The 13,386-nt window shown below is 39.2% G+C and overlaps 1 protein-coding gene across 7 annotated transcripts in view; it reads left to right on the forward strand.

Annotated features, from left to right (window-relative positions):
• The window catches only part of IMPG2 (interphotoreceptor matrix proteoglycan 2), an 83,416-nt gene that overhangs the window by 42,714 nt on the left and 27,316 nt on the right, over positions 1–13,386 (forward strand). For all 7 annotated transcript variants that reach the window (XM_036017987.1, XM_036017988.1, XM_036017989.1 and 4 more), the window contains 2 exons: positions 987–1,231; positions 6,128–6,213. In XM_036017987.1, the coding sequence (XP_035873880.1) occupies positions 987–1,231; positions 6,128–6,213 (331 nt within the window). The remainder of the gene's footprint in view (positions 1–986; positions 1,232–6,127; positions 6,214–13,386) is intronic.

A 13,386-nucleotide genomic window follows, 5' to 3' on the forward strand; every position in this document is an offset into this window, starting at 1 on the left:
CATTGAAAGTGGAAGCTTATCAGATCTGGGAGGAAAACCTTACTGAAATTACTCAGGGTGAGGCAGGAAATTCAAAGAGGCCTGGCTGCTTGAATGGCAGGTGAAGGATGTCACCTTCATGGTGTCCCCTGTCGTCCAGGGTGCGATCTGCAGCAAGCAGGCCCAGGGCAGGTCCAGCACTGGGAGAGGTCTCTTCAGGTCAGTCTTGTGGCTTGCCAAACCACAAAATACACTGCATTCTCTAGGTTGCCAATTGATCTATCTAAGGCTAGAAATATGTCTGCCAATTGACCAATTATCGCATTAGCTGGCTCATGCATTCTTTTCCCATAGGAAAATCTGTATGTAGTTTTAATCAAAAGTTCCCTTTGCAAACTTGAAATCAGAAAAAGGAAGTTGGTGATTTTAGTGGCCAGTATCATTAAGCCACACTAGCCTGACATAGCTATCCACAGTTTAGGGATAGCTATGTCAGGGCTGTCTTATGAGGAAGCCACAATACACTGGTGAGAAGGATTTCACATTTTTCCTAGACCTCATGAGACCATTGTCATTATGTTGCTACTTTTTCTTTAGGTATGTGAATACCTTCATTAGGCTGCGGATTTCTTTTTATATTCAGATAAGTATAGATTTCTGTTAATATAATAGGTACTGAGTCCCTCAGTCCCAGGCACCAAGCTAAACATTGGGGATAGAAACTGAAGAAGAAACTGAAAGACAGTCACTGTCAATGAAATCTTTTTTTACAAAACAACCAAGCCTATAATCAAGGAATATATAAGCATATGTAAATAAGTTCAGAGGAAGGAGTATTCAATTTATTTTTATGCTTAGGTTTGAGAACCATTTTGCTCCTACAGGATGGTGGTGAAACCTTGCTTTTTGAAACTCTCCCTCTAGGTCTAATGATTGTTCTCCCTGGGTTCATAGCTCCGTTGTGCTTCCTTAGCAGGGCCTAAGCTGTTCCCTCTTTCCATCTGTAGTGGCACCGATGTTCACTATGAAGTTACCTTCAATGGTGAGGCCATCAGCAATACCACCTGGGACCTGATCAGTCTTCACTCCAACAAGGTGGAAAACCACGGTCTTGTGGAATTGGATGATAAACCCACTGCTGCTTATACGATTAGTAACTTCAGAGATTATATTGCTGAGACTCTGCATCAAAACTTTTTGCTGAGGAACTCCTCTTTGAATCTAGATCCTGACTCCCTGCAGCTTATCAATGGTGAGTTTGATATCGATCATGAAGTCCTTATACAGTTTTAGTTCCTTTTCATACATGCTCTGGTAGAAACTAATTTCCCTGAGTACATGCAGTTCTGAGCATTCTCTAGACTGCATGAGATAGGAGCCATCCTGATATGAATGGAATGCTAGCCATGTAGCTATTTGGGATAGATTAATCAAGGGCTCTCTGGAATACTTGCAGAAAGAAGGCCACTCTTTTGCAGAGAACAGCATGATAACTAGAAATAGTTTAGAGATATAGAAGCAAAGTATTAGAAAAATTAGAGGAGTACCTGGAAGTATGACTGGAAACAGGCTGTAGTGCTGCCCCAGCAACCAAGACAGTAACTCTCCAGAGGCAATTCAGCTGAGAAAGGCTTAAAAGCCAGACAGAGAGCAGGAGAAGGAGCAGCTCAGGAAAGCTGATGGAAGACCATAGTCAAAGATAAACTGATACTGGGTGCTGGGCAGAATCCCAGAGAATCTAATACTAAGCTAGAATGCAGATAGCTGTAGAGACCCAGTTATGATCCATGATCAACACGTGAATCTGGGATTAGCAAGGAGAGGCTGACTGCTCTTAATTTGGAGGCTAAAGAGTGACCTAGTCAGCCTGGGACTAAAGTTTGCTGAGTCTGGTCACCAGTGTGCAAGAGCAGAACTCTTTAGAAACATGGGGTCTTGTTAATTAATTGCTATTTCATGTTTACTTCTCCACAATACCTTCCCATCCTCCCTCCCTCCCCCTTCCTTTCTTTGCCTTTCCCTCCCCTTCCCCTCCCTCCCTCCCTTCCTTCCTTTCCTCCTTTCTTCCTTTCTTTTTCCCTCACCCCAGAATATTTTCATTGATCTTTGAGAGAGAGGAAAGGAAGGAGAGAGACAGACATCGATGTGAGAGAGAAACATTGATCATTTGCCTGCTGTATGCACCCCTGGCTGGGGACTGAACCCATAAGCTAGGTATATGCCATGACCTGGAATTGAACCTGCAACCTTTTGTTGTACGGGACAGTGCTCCAACCAACTGAGCTACCCAGCCAGGGCTACTTCTCCACAGTTTCTTCACTCAGGATTTTAACTTTTAAAATGTCCAGAGTATATTTTACTGAAGTGACCACGTAGGAGAAGTACCAGCTGTCAAGGAGGAAAATCCACAAGTGAGAGGCAATACTAACAATGACACATTTTTACAGCCTCTCCAACTGCTACACATCTTGAAGGGAAAAGAAGTCTCTTTACTTTTAGGCAGCTACTACCTAGGTTGTGTGTGTGTGTGTGTGTGTGTGTGTGTAAACAAAAGTAGACACAAGAGAGAAAGAGAAAAAAATTTAAGTATATTTTATTGATTATGCTATTACAGTTTTTCAAATTTTCCCCCTTACTGCCCCCTCTGCCCCGCACCCCCCAACCCTCCAGCATTCCTCCCCCTTAGGTCATGTTCATGGGTTGTACATGTAAGTTCTTTGACTTCTCTGTTTCCCACACCATTCTTAACCTCTCCCTATCTATTTTATGCCTACCAATTATGCTTCTTCTTCCCTGTACCTTCCCCCTATTCTTCCCCTCCCCCTCCCCACTGATAACCCTACATGTGATCTCTGTTTCTCTGATTCTGTTCCTGTTCTAGTTGCTTGCTTAGTTTTTGTTGTTGTTGTTGTTGTTTTAGGTTCAGTTGTTGATAGTTGTGAGTTTGTTGTCATTTTACTGTTCATATTTTCCATCTTTTTCTTAGATAAGTCCTTTTAATATTTGATATAATAAGGACTTGGTGATGATGAACTCCTTTAACTTGACTTTATCTGGGAAGCACTACATCTGCCCTTCCATTCTAAAGGATAGCTTTGCTGGATAGAGTCATCTTGGATGTAGGTCCTTGCCTTTCATGACTTTGAATACTTCTTTCCAGCCCCGTCTTGCCTGTGAGGTTTCTTTAGAGAAATCAGCTGATAGTCTTATGGGAAGTCCTTTGTAGGTAACTGTCTCCTTTCCTCTTGCTGCTTTTAAGATTCTCTCTTTATTTTTAATCTTGGATAACATAATGATGATGTGCCTTGGTGTGTTCTTCTTTGGGTCCAATTTTTTTGGGACTCTCTGAGCTTCCTGGACTTCCTGGAAGTCTATTTCCTTTGCCAGATTGGGAAAGTTCTACTTCTTTATTTGTCCAAAGAAGTTTTCAATTTCTTGCTCTTCCTCTTCTCCTTCTGGCATCCATACAACCCAGATTTTGGAACATTTAAAGTTGTTCTGGAGGTTCCTAAGCCTCTCCTCATTTTTTTGAATTCTTCTTTCTTTATTCTGTTCTGGTTGGATGTTTATTTCTTCCTTTTGTTCCAAATCGTCGATTTGAGTCCTGGTTTCCTTCCTGTCACTGTTGGTCCCCTGAATATTTTGCTTTATTTCACCTTGAGTATCCTTCATTTGTTCTTTCATTTTTCAACCAAACTCAATCAGTTCTATGAGCATCTTGATTACCAATATTTTGAATTCCACCTCAGATAGGTTGGTTATCTCCTCATCGCCTAGCTCTTTCTCTGGAATTTTGTTCTGTTCTTTCATTTGGGTCATATTTCTTTGTCTCAGCACATCAGTCTAGTTGGCTCTTTCTTTGATTCCTTGGTTGTCAGAGTTCCATGCAGTTTGATTTTCTGGCACTTCTGGCTGTTTATTGTTCTTACATTTGTTGTGATCCTCCTTTTGGTTGTGCAAGGAAGCGAAGGGTTTCTACCTACACCCCCATCTTGGCCAGAACTCAAAAGAGAAAAAATTTAACAAAATATTATTATGATAAGTTCTTACTTCCTAAATAAGATATTTTTGGAGGGCTAAGCTAAAACTTTGAATTACTTTTCAGTTATTTTGACTGCTGAACATCTGATGTCTCTTTAATGTAACAGTGTGCTGATACAGAGCCATAGATTAGCCTGGATTTTATATTAGTTACATGGGATTTTAAAGTGGAGAATCTCTCTGTTCAGTGGAGGTGGTGATATTAAGCCATGACTTCTAAAACACTAGGGAGTCTTTGTATTTTAGAGCAGTGTGAGTACCCTGGGCTCACTTCTTCGTTTTAGAATACCTAAGTAAGATAAAATAGTGAAAAGAGAAGAGGCTTGTTGTAATCTGAAATTGCTGATGTCCTTTTGGCAAAAATAATATGGACGAGCTGGGGTCTACTTATGGAGGTAGCATATAGGTAGAAGGTTCCAGGAATCTGGGTACTGGGATTAGAGGAAAGATATAGCTGAGAGGTCATGATCTGAGGGATATGGGAACCTAAACTGAATAGAAGATGCAAACACCAAGGTCAGGCTGGTAGAAGAATAGTATGAAGATTAAGTTGTGCCATAAGCAATGTGAGGTTGTTTAGGAAACTAAATCCACAAACAACACAGCGGGGTCTTCCTTTTGTGTGGAGCTTGGGGGTGGAGCTTCCTCCTAGAAGGAGTCCTCAGAAAGAGGTCGATAGCCTTTCAGAATTTCCAGGCAAGTTCAACAAAAACTTCAGGATTTCAGTACAAACTAATTCAGGTGTTTGGACCTTTCATTAGATGTACATTTCAATTACTGAGAATTTTCTCCCTAAAATCTATTTCTATTGCCATGCCACCTTCAGGGTTCTGAATAGCTGTAACTTTCTAGGCACATCCCCCCCAAAAGATATGTTCATCTTGATCTCTTACTGCTTGTTTTCCATAGAAGACAAGATAACTGTATTCAAAACTGAAAAAGAGTTTCGGAAAATACTTAAAACCAAGTAGGGTTTTTGGCTTCTGACAGATTCCTCTATGTCAGTCCAGTAAGAACAGGTGAATAACAAGATTCTGCCTCTGTTTTTGGTTTACACACCAGCTAACCCTCCTGGCAACCCCTTCCTTTTGTTTCTTTTGATGCCTTCTCCCCTTTAGGCAAAATTGATTTCTCCTTTGTCTGAGTTTCCGTACATTTTAAATATGCCCCTTATATCATTTTATCATTCATATTTATCTCTCTGACATGTGAAATGCTTCCACAGGAGAAACTTGGCTTTATTAATGTCTGTAGCCTCAATTGCATCTAAGTCTGTAGTAACTAGGAAGGATTCAGTGAATTTTTGTTGAATTAAATTGTACAATCTACTCCTTTAACTTTAGTGCTCTTTAATGTTGGTACAGTGACAAATCCTCTGGTGTCATAGCCCATTTTTCAAAGATACTTTCTGCCAGAAAGAAAATCATTTTGCATAATTTTCTTCATTGTTAGTGTTGACCAAATGCATTGGAACATCCATTCATTGTCTTATTAAAATGAAAAAAAATTTTCAAAAACCACCGAAATGGAGATCACATGGAGGGTTAGCAACAGGGAGTGGGAGTGGGAGGGGGAGAGAGAGGGAAAGGTATGGAGAATAATTAGCATAGATGGTAGGTAGAAAATAGACAGGGGGAGGGCAAGAATAGTATGGGAAATGTAGAAGCTAAAGAACTTTTGACACATGGACATGAATTAAAGGGGGGGGGAATGTGGGTGGGAGAGGATGTGCAGGGTGGGGGGGAATGAAGGGGAGGTAATGGGACAACTGTAATAGCATAATCAATAAAATATATTAAAAAAAAACAAAAAACAACTGTTTCACAGGAATCTTGAAAAGACTAAAAATTGCTTGAGAAAGGAGAGGAAATAATATAGGGGTACATTAAATGTAATAATGGGAAGAATTGTTATGTTAGAGTCTTATGGTGCTAATATAAGTAAAATATCTGAATAAAGTAGCAAGCATTTTCTAAGCAAGCCTACCTCATCTGTTCTGCCCAAATCTAAACTGTAAAAAGGAAGAAGCTGGTGTTTGGTTGTCCTTGAACCTCAAGTACAATAGCGTCTCAATTAAAAATGTTCTTGAAAACTGTTTTTTCTTCAGTGAGAGGCGTTTTTCTTCCCCAAACTGAAGACCTAGGTTGGAATACCCAAAGCTCAAGCCTTCCAGCAACCCCGCCACCTATTCTGGTAAGTGTGTTTCTGCGCTGTGTGCCTAGGACGAGGCCCTCGAGCTTCTCTTCTCTGTACCCTCCCCTGCTTACTTTGGCATCACTAATTTCCCGAGCTGTTTGTACTTCAAATATTCTCTTACATCATCCTTGGAACGTTATTCTTAGTTGTGAGCTCATGGATCCCAAGTATTGGGTTAGAAAATCTAAGCCTTCTGCAGTAGTTAAATAAAAACCACACATTTGGTATTGCCAAACTCCACACATCATAGAAAACTTATTTATGGCTCATACTTGTTTGGTGATAATTAAGCTATAAGTGCCCATTGAGTTGTTCTTTAAAAACTATACAGAAATAGTTTTTATAGCCAAGACAATAAATCGCTGTACATAGGTACAGAGCATAAATTTTTGTTCTAAGGATTGTATTGAAGAAAAAGTGTAGACTCCACAGTGTATAGAGCAGTGTGTATATGGAAAGGACAGAAGAAAGAATAAAAATATTGACTAGCCAACAAATGTCAAGGACTCTAAATTAGGCCTCCTTTTAACTTGGGCCAAAAACATCAGGATTTGTACAGAAATAGCATGGAATAAACTTTCCTTTCTGTTCTCACCACCCAACTCCCCTGGGCGCTCTCTACTCCCTGCAAGCCTCCACTTGCCACCTTAGCTGTGAGGAGTTGTTCAGCAGAAAAGAGAGTGGCTTCTGCAAGTGCAGTGAAAACAACAGTGACAACAACCACAGCCACAACCCACTAGAGACTCACCTGTCCAAAGTGAGCACATGATCTTCCATCACCACGGAGACACAGGAGAGGGGACCCCTTCCACATTCCTCACTCCTTCTACCTTCTTGAGGCTTCTTTTCTGTCTCATTAGGACAGAAAAGAAATTAGTGATAATTGCTTTAAATACTTGCTTCTTGGCTTTAACTCAGCATGAATTACTTGAAATACTGTTTCTTAGTTTGAAGAAATACTTATTTGAAATACTTGTTTTTTGGCTCTAATCCAGCAATGAAAATTTAGAAAGTCTGTCCAAACTTAAACATTAATATATGCAGCCATTTCATCTACTCAGTTATAGAGCAACTCAGTTTTGAAAAGTGAAATTACTGGGAATGGCTTTTTTTTTTTTTAAGTTTCATATTAGATAAAAAGGGTTGGAGGGGGATTGGCATCAGAGATTTCACTCATTCGGTATTTATTTATTCATTTACTAATTTATTGTTTCAAATATATTTGTTTTGTGCTTTTCATATGCCAAGTGCTGGGAAAACTAGGATGAATAAGGTGTGGCCTTGCCTGCAGGAAGTTTCCAGTCCTGTAGAAGTAGACAGACCCCTACACAAATAAGGCAATGCTAGCGCAGAAGTTTGTCCAGGGTGCAGTGGCATGGAGTGCGATTCACTGTGACCATGCTCCCACTAGTCGCTGTTTCTGCTAATCATACCCAGCTTGGGGCTCCTCTAAACACAGAAGATCTGTGGTGATGTTGTAGGAATTATTAAGACAGGCATTTCTGTATAAGCCAGGGTAGCAAACCAAAGACCAGGCAACTGGACCCAGATACAGGCATGTGCTTTGGGGCCAAAGTTTTACAAAGCCAGTATTTAAAAACTAGGAGACTTTTTTTTTTTTGCATAGAAATGCAGATTTCCAACTTCCTTAAAGACCAGAGAGGGGAGGGAATTTCAGGGGGAAAAGGGTGGAGGGTTTGCAGGAACAAGTATAAAGGACACAGGGATAATAATGGGGGAGGGAGGGCGAGTGGAAACAGGGGAGGGAGGTGGGGAGGGCTGGAGTGTTGGGCTGGGATGGGGGAAAGGCAGAAAACTGTACTTGAACAACAATAAAAAATATATATATAAAAAAAGACCAGAAAGGTCTGGTACTGTTAAGTTCACATTTCCCTGTTGTGGAAAGTGGCGAGCACTTGGCTGGAAGGGGCAGCCCCTTCCATGATGATGGCACTGACTACTCGGGTCCATCTGTATTACCTGGTCTGTGGTTCCATTTGCATTGAAGCCAGCTCCTTAGTTTTTTGGATATTGGCATCTGTTGGGCACTAATTAACAATTTGAGGAGACAGTGTTAATGGATGATAGTAAAACATGAAAGAAAGAATGATTAATTAGAAGTGTTTTGTTATTGCCTCTTTCTTGTGGTTTTCTTTTTAGCAAACTGTTAACGAGATTTTTTAATTTTAATTTTTTTTACCAGATTTGATTTTTAGAAATTATTTTAGAAGTAGGAATGTAGGGATATTGAATTTGATACATTTTGGCATTCTGACTTGGAAAATCACTTTTTGCACAGTATGCTTTCTATAGCAGTAGCAGGCTTTTCAAGTGGCATTAGCAGAAGTGAAACTGGCCAATATAGTATTAAACTTGTTAATATACTGAACTAAAAGAAAAATTCATGAGTTGAATTAGTTACTATGGGGACATTTGTCCATAAAAATAAATGAAGTGCTACTCCTGGCATGTATATATTCACCTTCCAAAAGTATGAGAGAGCTTCATTACCGTGTCTTTTGGGGGGTGGTGATGGGGTGTAGTTACTTGGAATAGATGGCCTTCCTTCTTTATTTAAAGAGTGGGGTTGTTTGCTTCCACATTTTATGTCTTTTACTTGTGACTTGACTTTTATTAAAGATATTGTTTATTGTTTTATTTTTAACTTTTATGAATGAAAAGGCATTTAGTTTATAGAAATCTACTCTATTTTTTCGGATCATCAGATGCACCCAAGTTTTAGAGGAGATAAATAGGAAAGAAATGTTTGAAGCAAAAAATGTGGTAAAATATTTAATAACATAAATAACATAATATTTCACCAATGTAAATGTAAACAGAACTCAACAGCAACATTAACAACCATTATTCCTCCCAACTTTGGGGGGCTGTGTTTCATAGAGTCTTATGCGCTATATACTGCTTGAGGATTTCTTTTTCATTGGGAGTTCAGCCACTTTCCTGCTGTGTGTCAAGTCATGGACTCTGTCTGATAAAACTGCATTTCTTAAGTGCAGTTAAAGGGCTTACTCTATCTCACTTGGAATTTTGAAAAAATATAGATTTAGAATTTGCAAGGATCTAGATGCATTGAATTAACAGGAAGCACAAGTGATTTTAACACATCTCTAGAAGTAGTTTTTAGATAGTTAGGAGAAAAAAAGTGAATTCCCTGGTATGGTATGATTGTCATCATCATAACCACTTTTTTAGAAATAGAACTTGGTCTTGAGCAAATGGCCTTCTTACTTTTCCCTGAATACATATTCATTTTAGATATTAGAAGAGGAACTGGGGAAGGAGAAAACTTTTTCTTTTATTCCAATAGCCTCCATATTCAACAGAGCAGACATTTAAATATTAAGAAATGGCCTCTCCCCTCTCCCACCCTGCACTCTGTGTTCACTCGGGTCTTGCAGATTGGTGCACACGTGCAGTTCTTCCTTGAGTGAGAGCGAATGGCCATGTCTGTTAGTTGTAGTTTCTCCTTTGGGAATCTCTTTGCCATTAGCTATATACACTTGTATATATCTCAGTGAGTAGTCTGCCCACGCAAAGCACAGGGATTGAGAATGCTGGAAATTCACAATCTAGTTCTAATTTTTTCTCAATTTTTTGTGACAATAGGCATTTCGCTTTTACAAACCTCAGTTCCTTGTCTTTAACAGGCAAGGATGGACGACATGATTCTTAAGAGTCCTCCCTGCTCTGAGATTTGGAGCTTTGTGTCAGGCATGTGCACGTGCTCAGTCCCCCTTTCCAACATTAGATTTTTATAAACTGGAGGACAGCCTTGTCAGGCGCCTGAGCCGCTGGCAAGACAAAAGCTGGTGTTGCTACTTAATTTTTTTGTTCCATATTCTGGACTTTAATTTGTTGTCTTTTTATTTATCAGAAATTAAATTCTTACTCTCTCCCTCTGATCCATTTTCCCCCTTCCCCAGTCGTAAAGAAATATAATCAACACGTAACATTGTATAAATTTAAGGTGTACAACGTAATGTTTTGATATGTATTCTGAAATCTTACCAGAGTAGAAAGTTAACCCCTCCATCACTTCACATAATTACCAATTTTGTGTGTGTGTGTGTGTGTTGAGAACATTTAAGGTTTACTCTGTAGGAATTATTGTCAAGTATAGTCACAATGTTGTACATTGGATGCCCAGACCTTAATCATCTTTTAATTATAAGTTTGTACCTTTGACAAGTTTGTTGAGAACTTTTTTTTTATCATGAAAGGGTGTTTCATTTTGTCAAATGCTTATTCTACATATACTGACATGATCATATGATGTTTATCATTAATTTTATGAAGGTGGTGTATTGCACTCTTTATTTTTATTATAATATATAGTATGACTGGTAAACACATTATTACTGTTTTATGTACATTCGCTTATAGTTTTGTTTTCTTATAGTGTCTTTGGGTTTGGTATCAGGGTAATGCTGGCTTTGTAAAATGAGTTTATGAGTTTCCTGTTCTGTTCAGTTTTTTGGGAGAGTTTAAGAAGGATTGACATTAATTTTTCCTTAAATATTTGGTAGAATTCACTGGTGAAACCTCTGATCCTGGCTTTTCTTTGTTATGAGTTTTTTTTTTAATTATTGATATAGGACTTCCAGCCAAGATAAAGGCATAGGTAGATATGCTTTGCTTCCTCGCATAACCAAAAGAAGGACAACAACCAATTAAAAAACAAAAAATAACCAGAACTGCCAGAAAATCAAACTGTATGGAATTCTGGCAACCAAAGTGTTAAAGAAGAAACATTCATCCAGACTGGTAGGAGGGCCTGAGATGGGCAGTCAGGGTGGAGAGGATGCACAGCAGGGCGGCAGAACAGATGAGGTGATGACTGGTAGACCAGGTGGCCCCACATTTGCGTGAGGATAAACCTGGAGGAACAACTGGGGAGCAAGACAGACTGCATAACTCAGGGTTCTAGTGGCAGAAATAAAGCCTCAAAATCTCTGACTGAAAAAACCTGTGAGGGTTGCAGTGCTGGGAGAAACCCCCAGCCTCACAGCATAGTTTGTTGGAAAGACCCAGAGTCCTAGAATGTACACAAACCCACCCACCTGGGAATCAGCACCAGAAGGGCCCAATTTGCTTGTGGGTAGCAGAGGAAGTGACTGAAAGCTGTCCAAGAGCCAAGCAAGCAGCACTGTTACCTCTCAGACCCCCACCCCCACAGACAGCACTCCAATTCAGCAAAGGAGGCTGTCCCGCACTGGCAAATACCTAAAGCTTATAACATAACAAGGGTGCTGAGACAAAGAAATATGGCCCAAATGAAAGAACAGATAAAAACTCCAGAAACAGAACTAAGCAATGAAGAGATAGCCAACCTATCAGATGCAGAGTTCAAAACACAGGTAATCAGGATGCTCACAGAAATGCTTGAGTATGGTCACAAAACAGAGGAAAAAGTGAAGGCCATGCAAAGTGAAATAAAGAAAAAATATACAGGGAACCAACTGTGAAGGGAAGGAAACCAAAACTCAAATCAATGATTTGGAACAAAAGGAAGAAATAAACATCTAACAGAATGAAGAAATAAGAATTCAAAAAAATGAGGAGAAGCTTAGGAACGTCTGGGACAACTTTAAACATTCCAACATCTGAATCATAGGGGTGCCAGAAAGAAGAGGAAGAGCAAGAAATTGGAAACTTATTTGAAAACATAATGAAGGAGAACCTTCCCAATCTGGCAAAGGAAATAGACTTCCAGGAAGTCCAGGAAGCTCAGAGTTCCAAAGAATTTGGACTCAAAGAAGAACATACCAAGGCACATCATAATTACATTAGCCAAGATTAAAGAGAAGGAGAGAATCTTAAAAGCAGCAAGAAGAAAGGAGACAGTTACCTACAAAGGAGTTCCCATAAGACTGTCAACTGATTTCTCAAAAGAAAGCTTACAGGCAAGAAGGGGCTGAAAAGAAGTGTTCCAAGTTATGAAGGCAAGGACCTACATCCAAGATGACTCTATCCAGCAAAACTGTCATTTAGAATGGAAGGGCAGAGGAAGTGCTTCCCAAATAAGGTCAAGTTAAAGGAGTTCATCATCACCAAGCCCTTATTATATCAAATATTAAAAGGACTTATCTAAGAAAAAGAAAATGAAAAATATGAACAATAAAATGACAACAACCTCACAACTATCAACAACTGAACCTAAAACAAAAACAAACTAAGCAAACAACTAAAACAGGACCAGAATCACAGAAATGGAGATCACATGAAGGGTTATCACTGGAGAGGGGGAGGAGGAGAATAGGGGAAAAGGTAGAGGGAATAAGAAGCATAAATGGTAGGTACAAAATAGACAGGGGGAGTTAAGAATAGTATGGGAAATGGAGAACCAAAGAACTTACATGTACAACCCATGGACTTGAACTAAGAGGGGGGAATACTGCAGGGAGTGGGTGCAGGGTGGAGGGGGATAAAGGGGAGATAAAAAATATGGGGCAAATGTAATAGCATGATCAATAAAATACACTTAAAAAGAAATTATTGATTTAATCATACTCTTCTATTTCTTTATAACCAGTCTTACTAGGCTGTAGGTGTCTAGAAATTTATTTCTTATATGTTCACCAATTTGCTGGTGTATGGTTGTTCAGAGTAGTCTGTTATGATACTTTGTATTCCTGTTGTATCAGCAGTAATATCTCCTCTTTCCTTTTATTTGAGACTTCTCTCTTTTTTGAGTCTAGTAAAGGTTTTTCAATTTTTTTTGTCCTTCAAAAAAAAACTGGCTCTTAGTAGTTTCAATTGATTTTCTGCTCTGATATTTGATATTTTTTTCTTTCTGATAACTTTGGGCGTAGTTTGTTCTTCTTTTTCTAGTTCTTTGAGACATAAAGTTAGTTGTTTATTTGAGATTATCCTTTTTAAAAAGTTATTTTATTATTTACACTATTACAGTTGTCCCAATTTTTCCCCTTTTGCTCCCCTCCACCCAGCCCACTCCCCAATCCCATCGACAATCCCCACACAGTTGTCCATATCCACGGGTCCTTCATGTATGTTCTGTGACAATAACTTCACCTTCTTTAACTTAGTCCCCACCTTCCCCCTCCCCTCTTACAGTTGTCAGCCTGTTCCACCATTCTATGCCTCTGGTTCTATTTTGCTCATTAGTTTTTATTGTAGGCATTTTTTAAT

The sequence above is a fragment of the Phyllostomus discolor genome, chromosome 2 (genome assembly GCF_004126475.2).
Source record: "Phyllostomus discolor isolate MPI-MPIP mPhyDis1 chromosome 2, mPhyDis1.pri.v3, whole genome shotgun sequence".
Lineage (NCBI taxonomy): Eukaryota > Metazoa > Chordata > Mammalia > Chiroptera > Phyllostomidae > Phyllostomus > Phyllostomus discolor.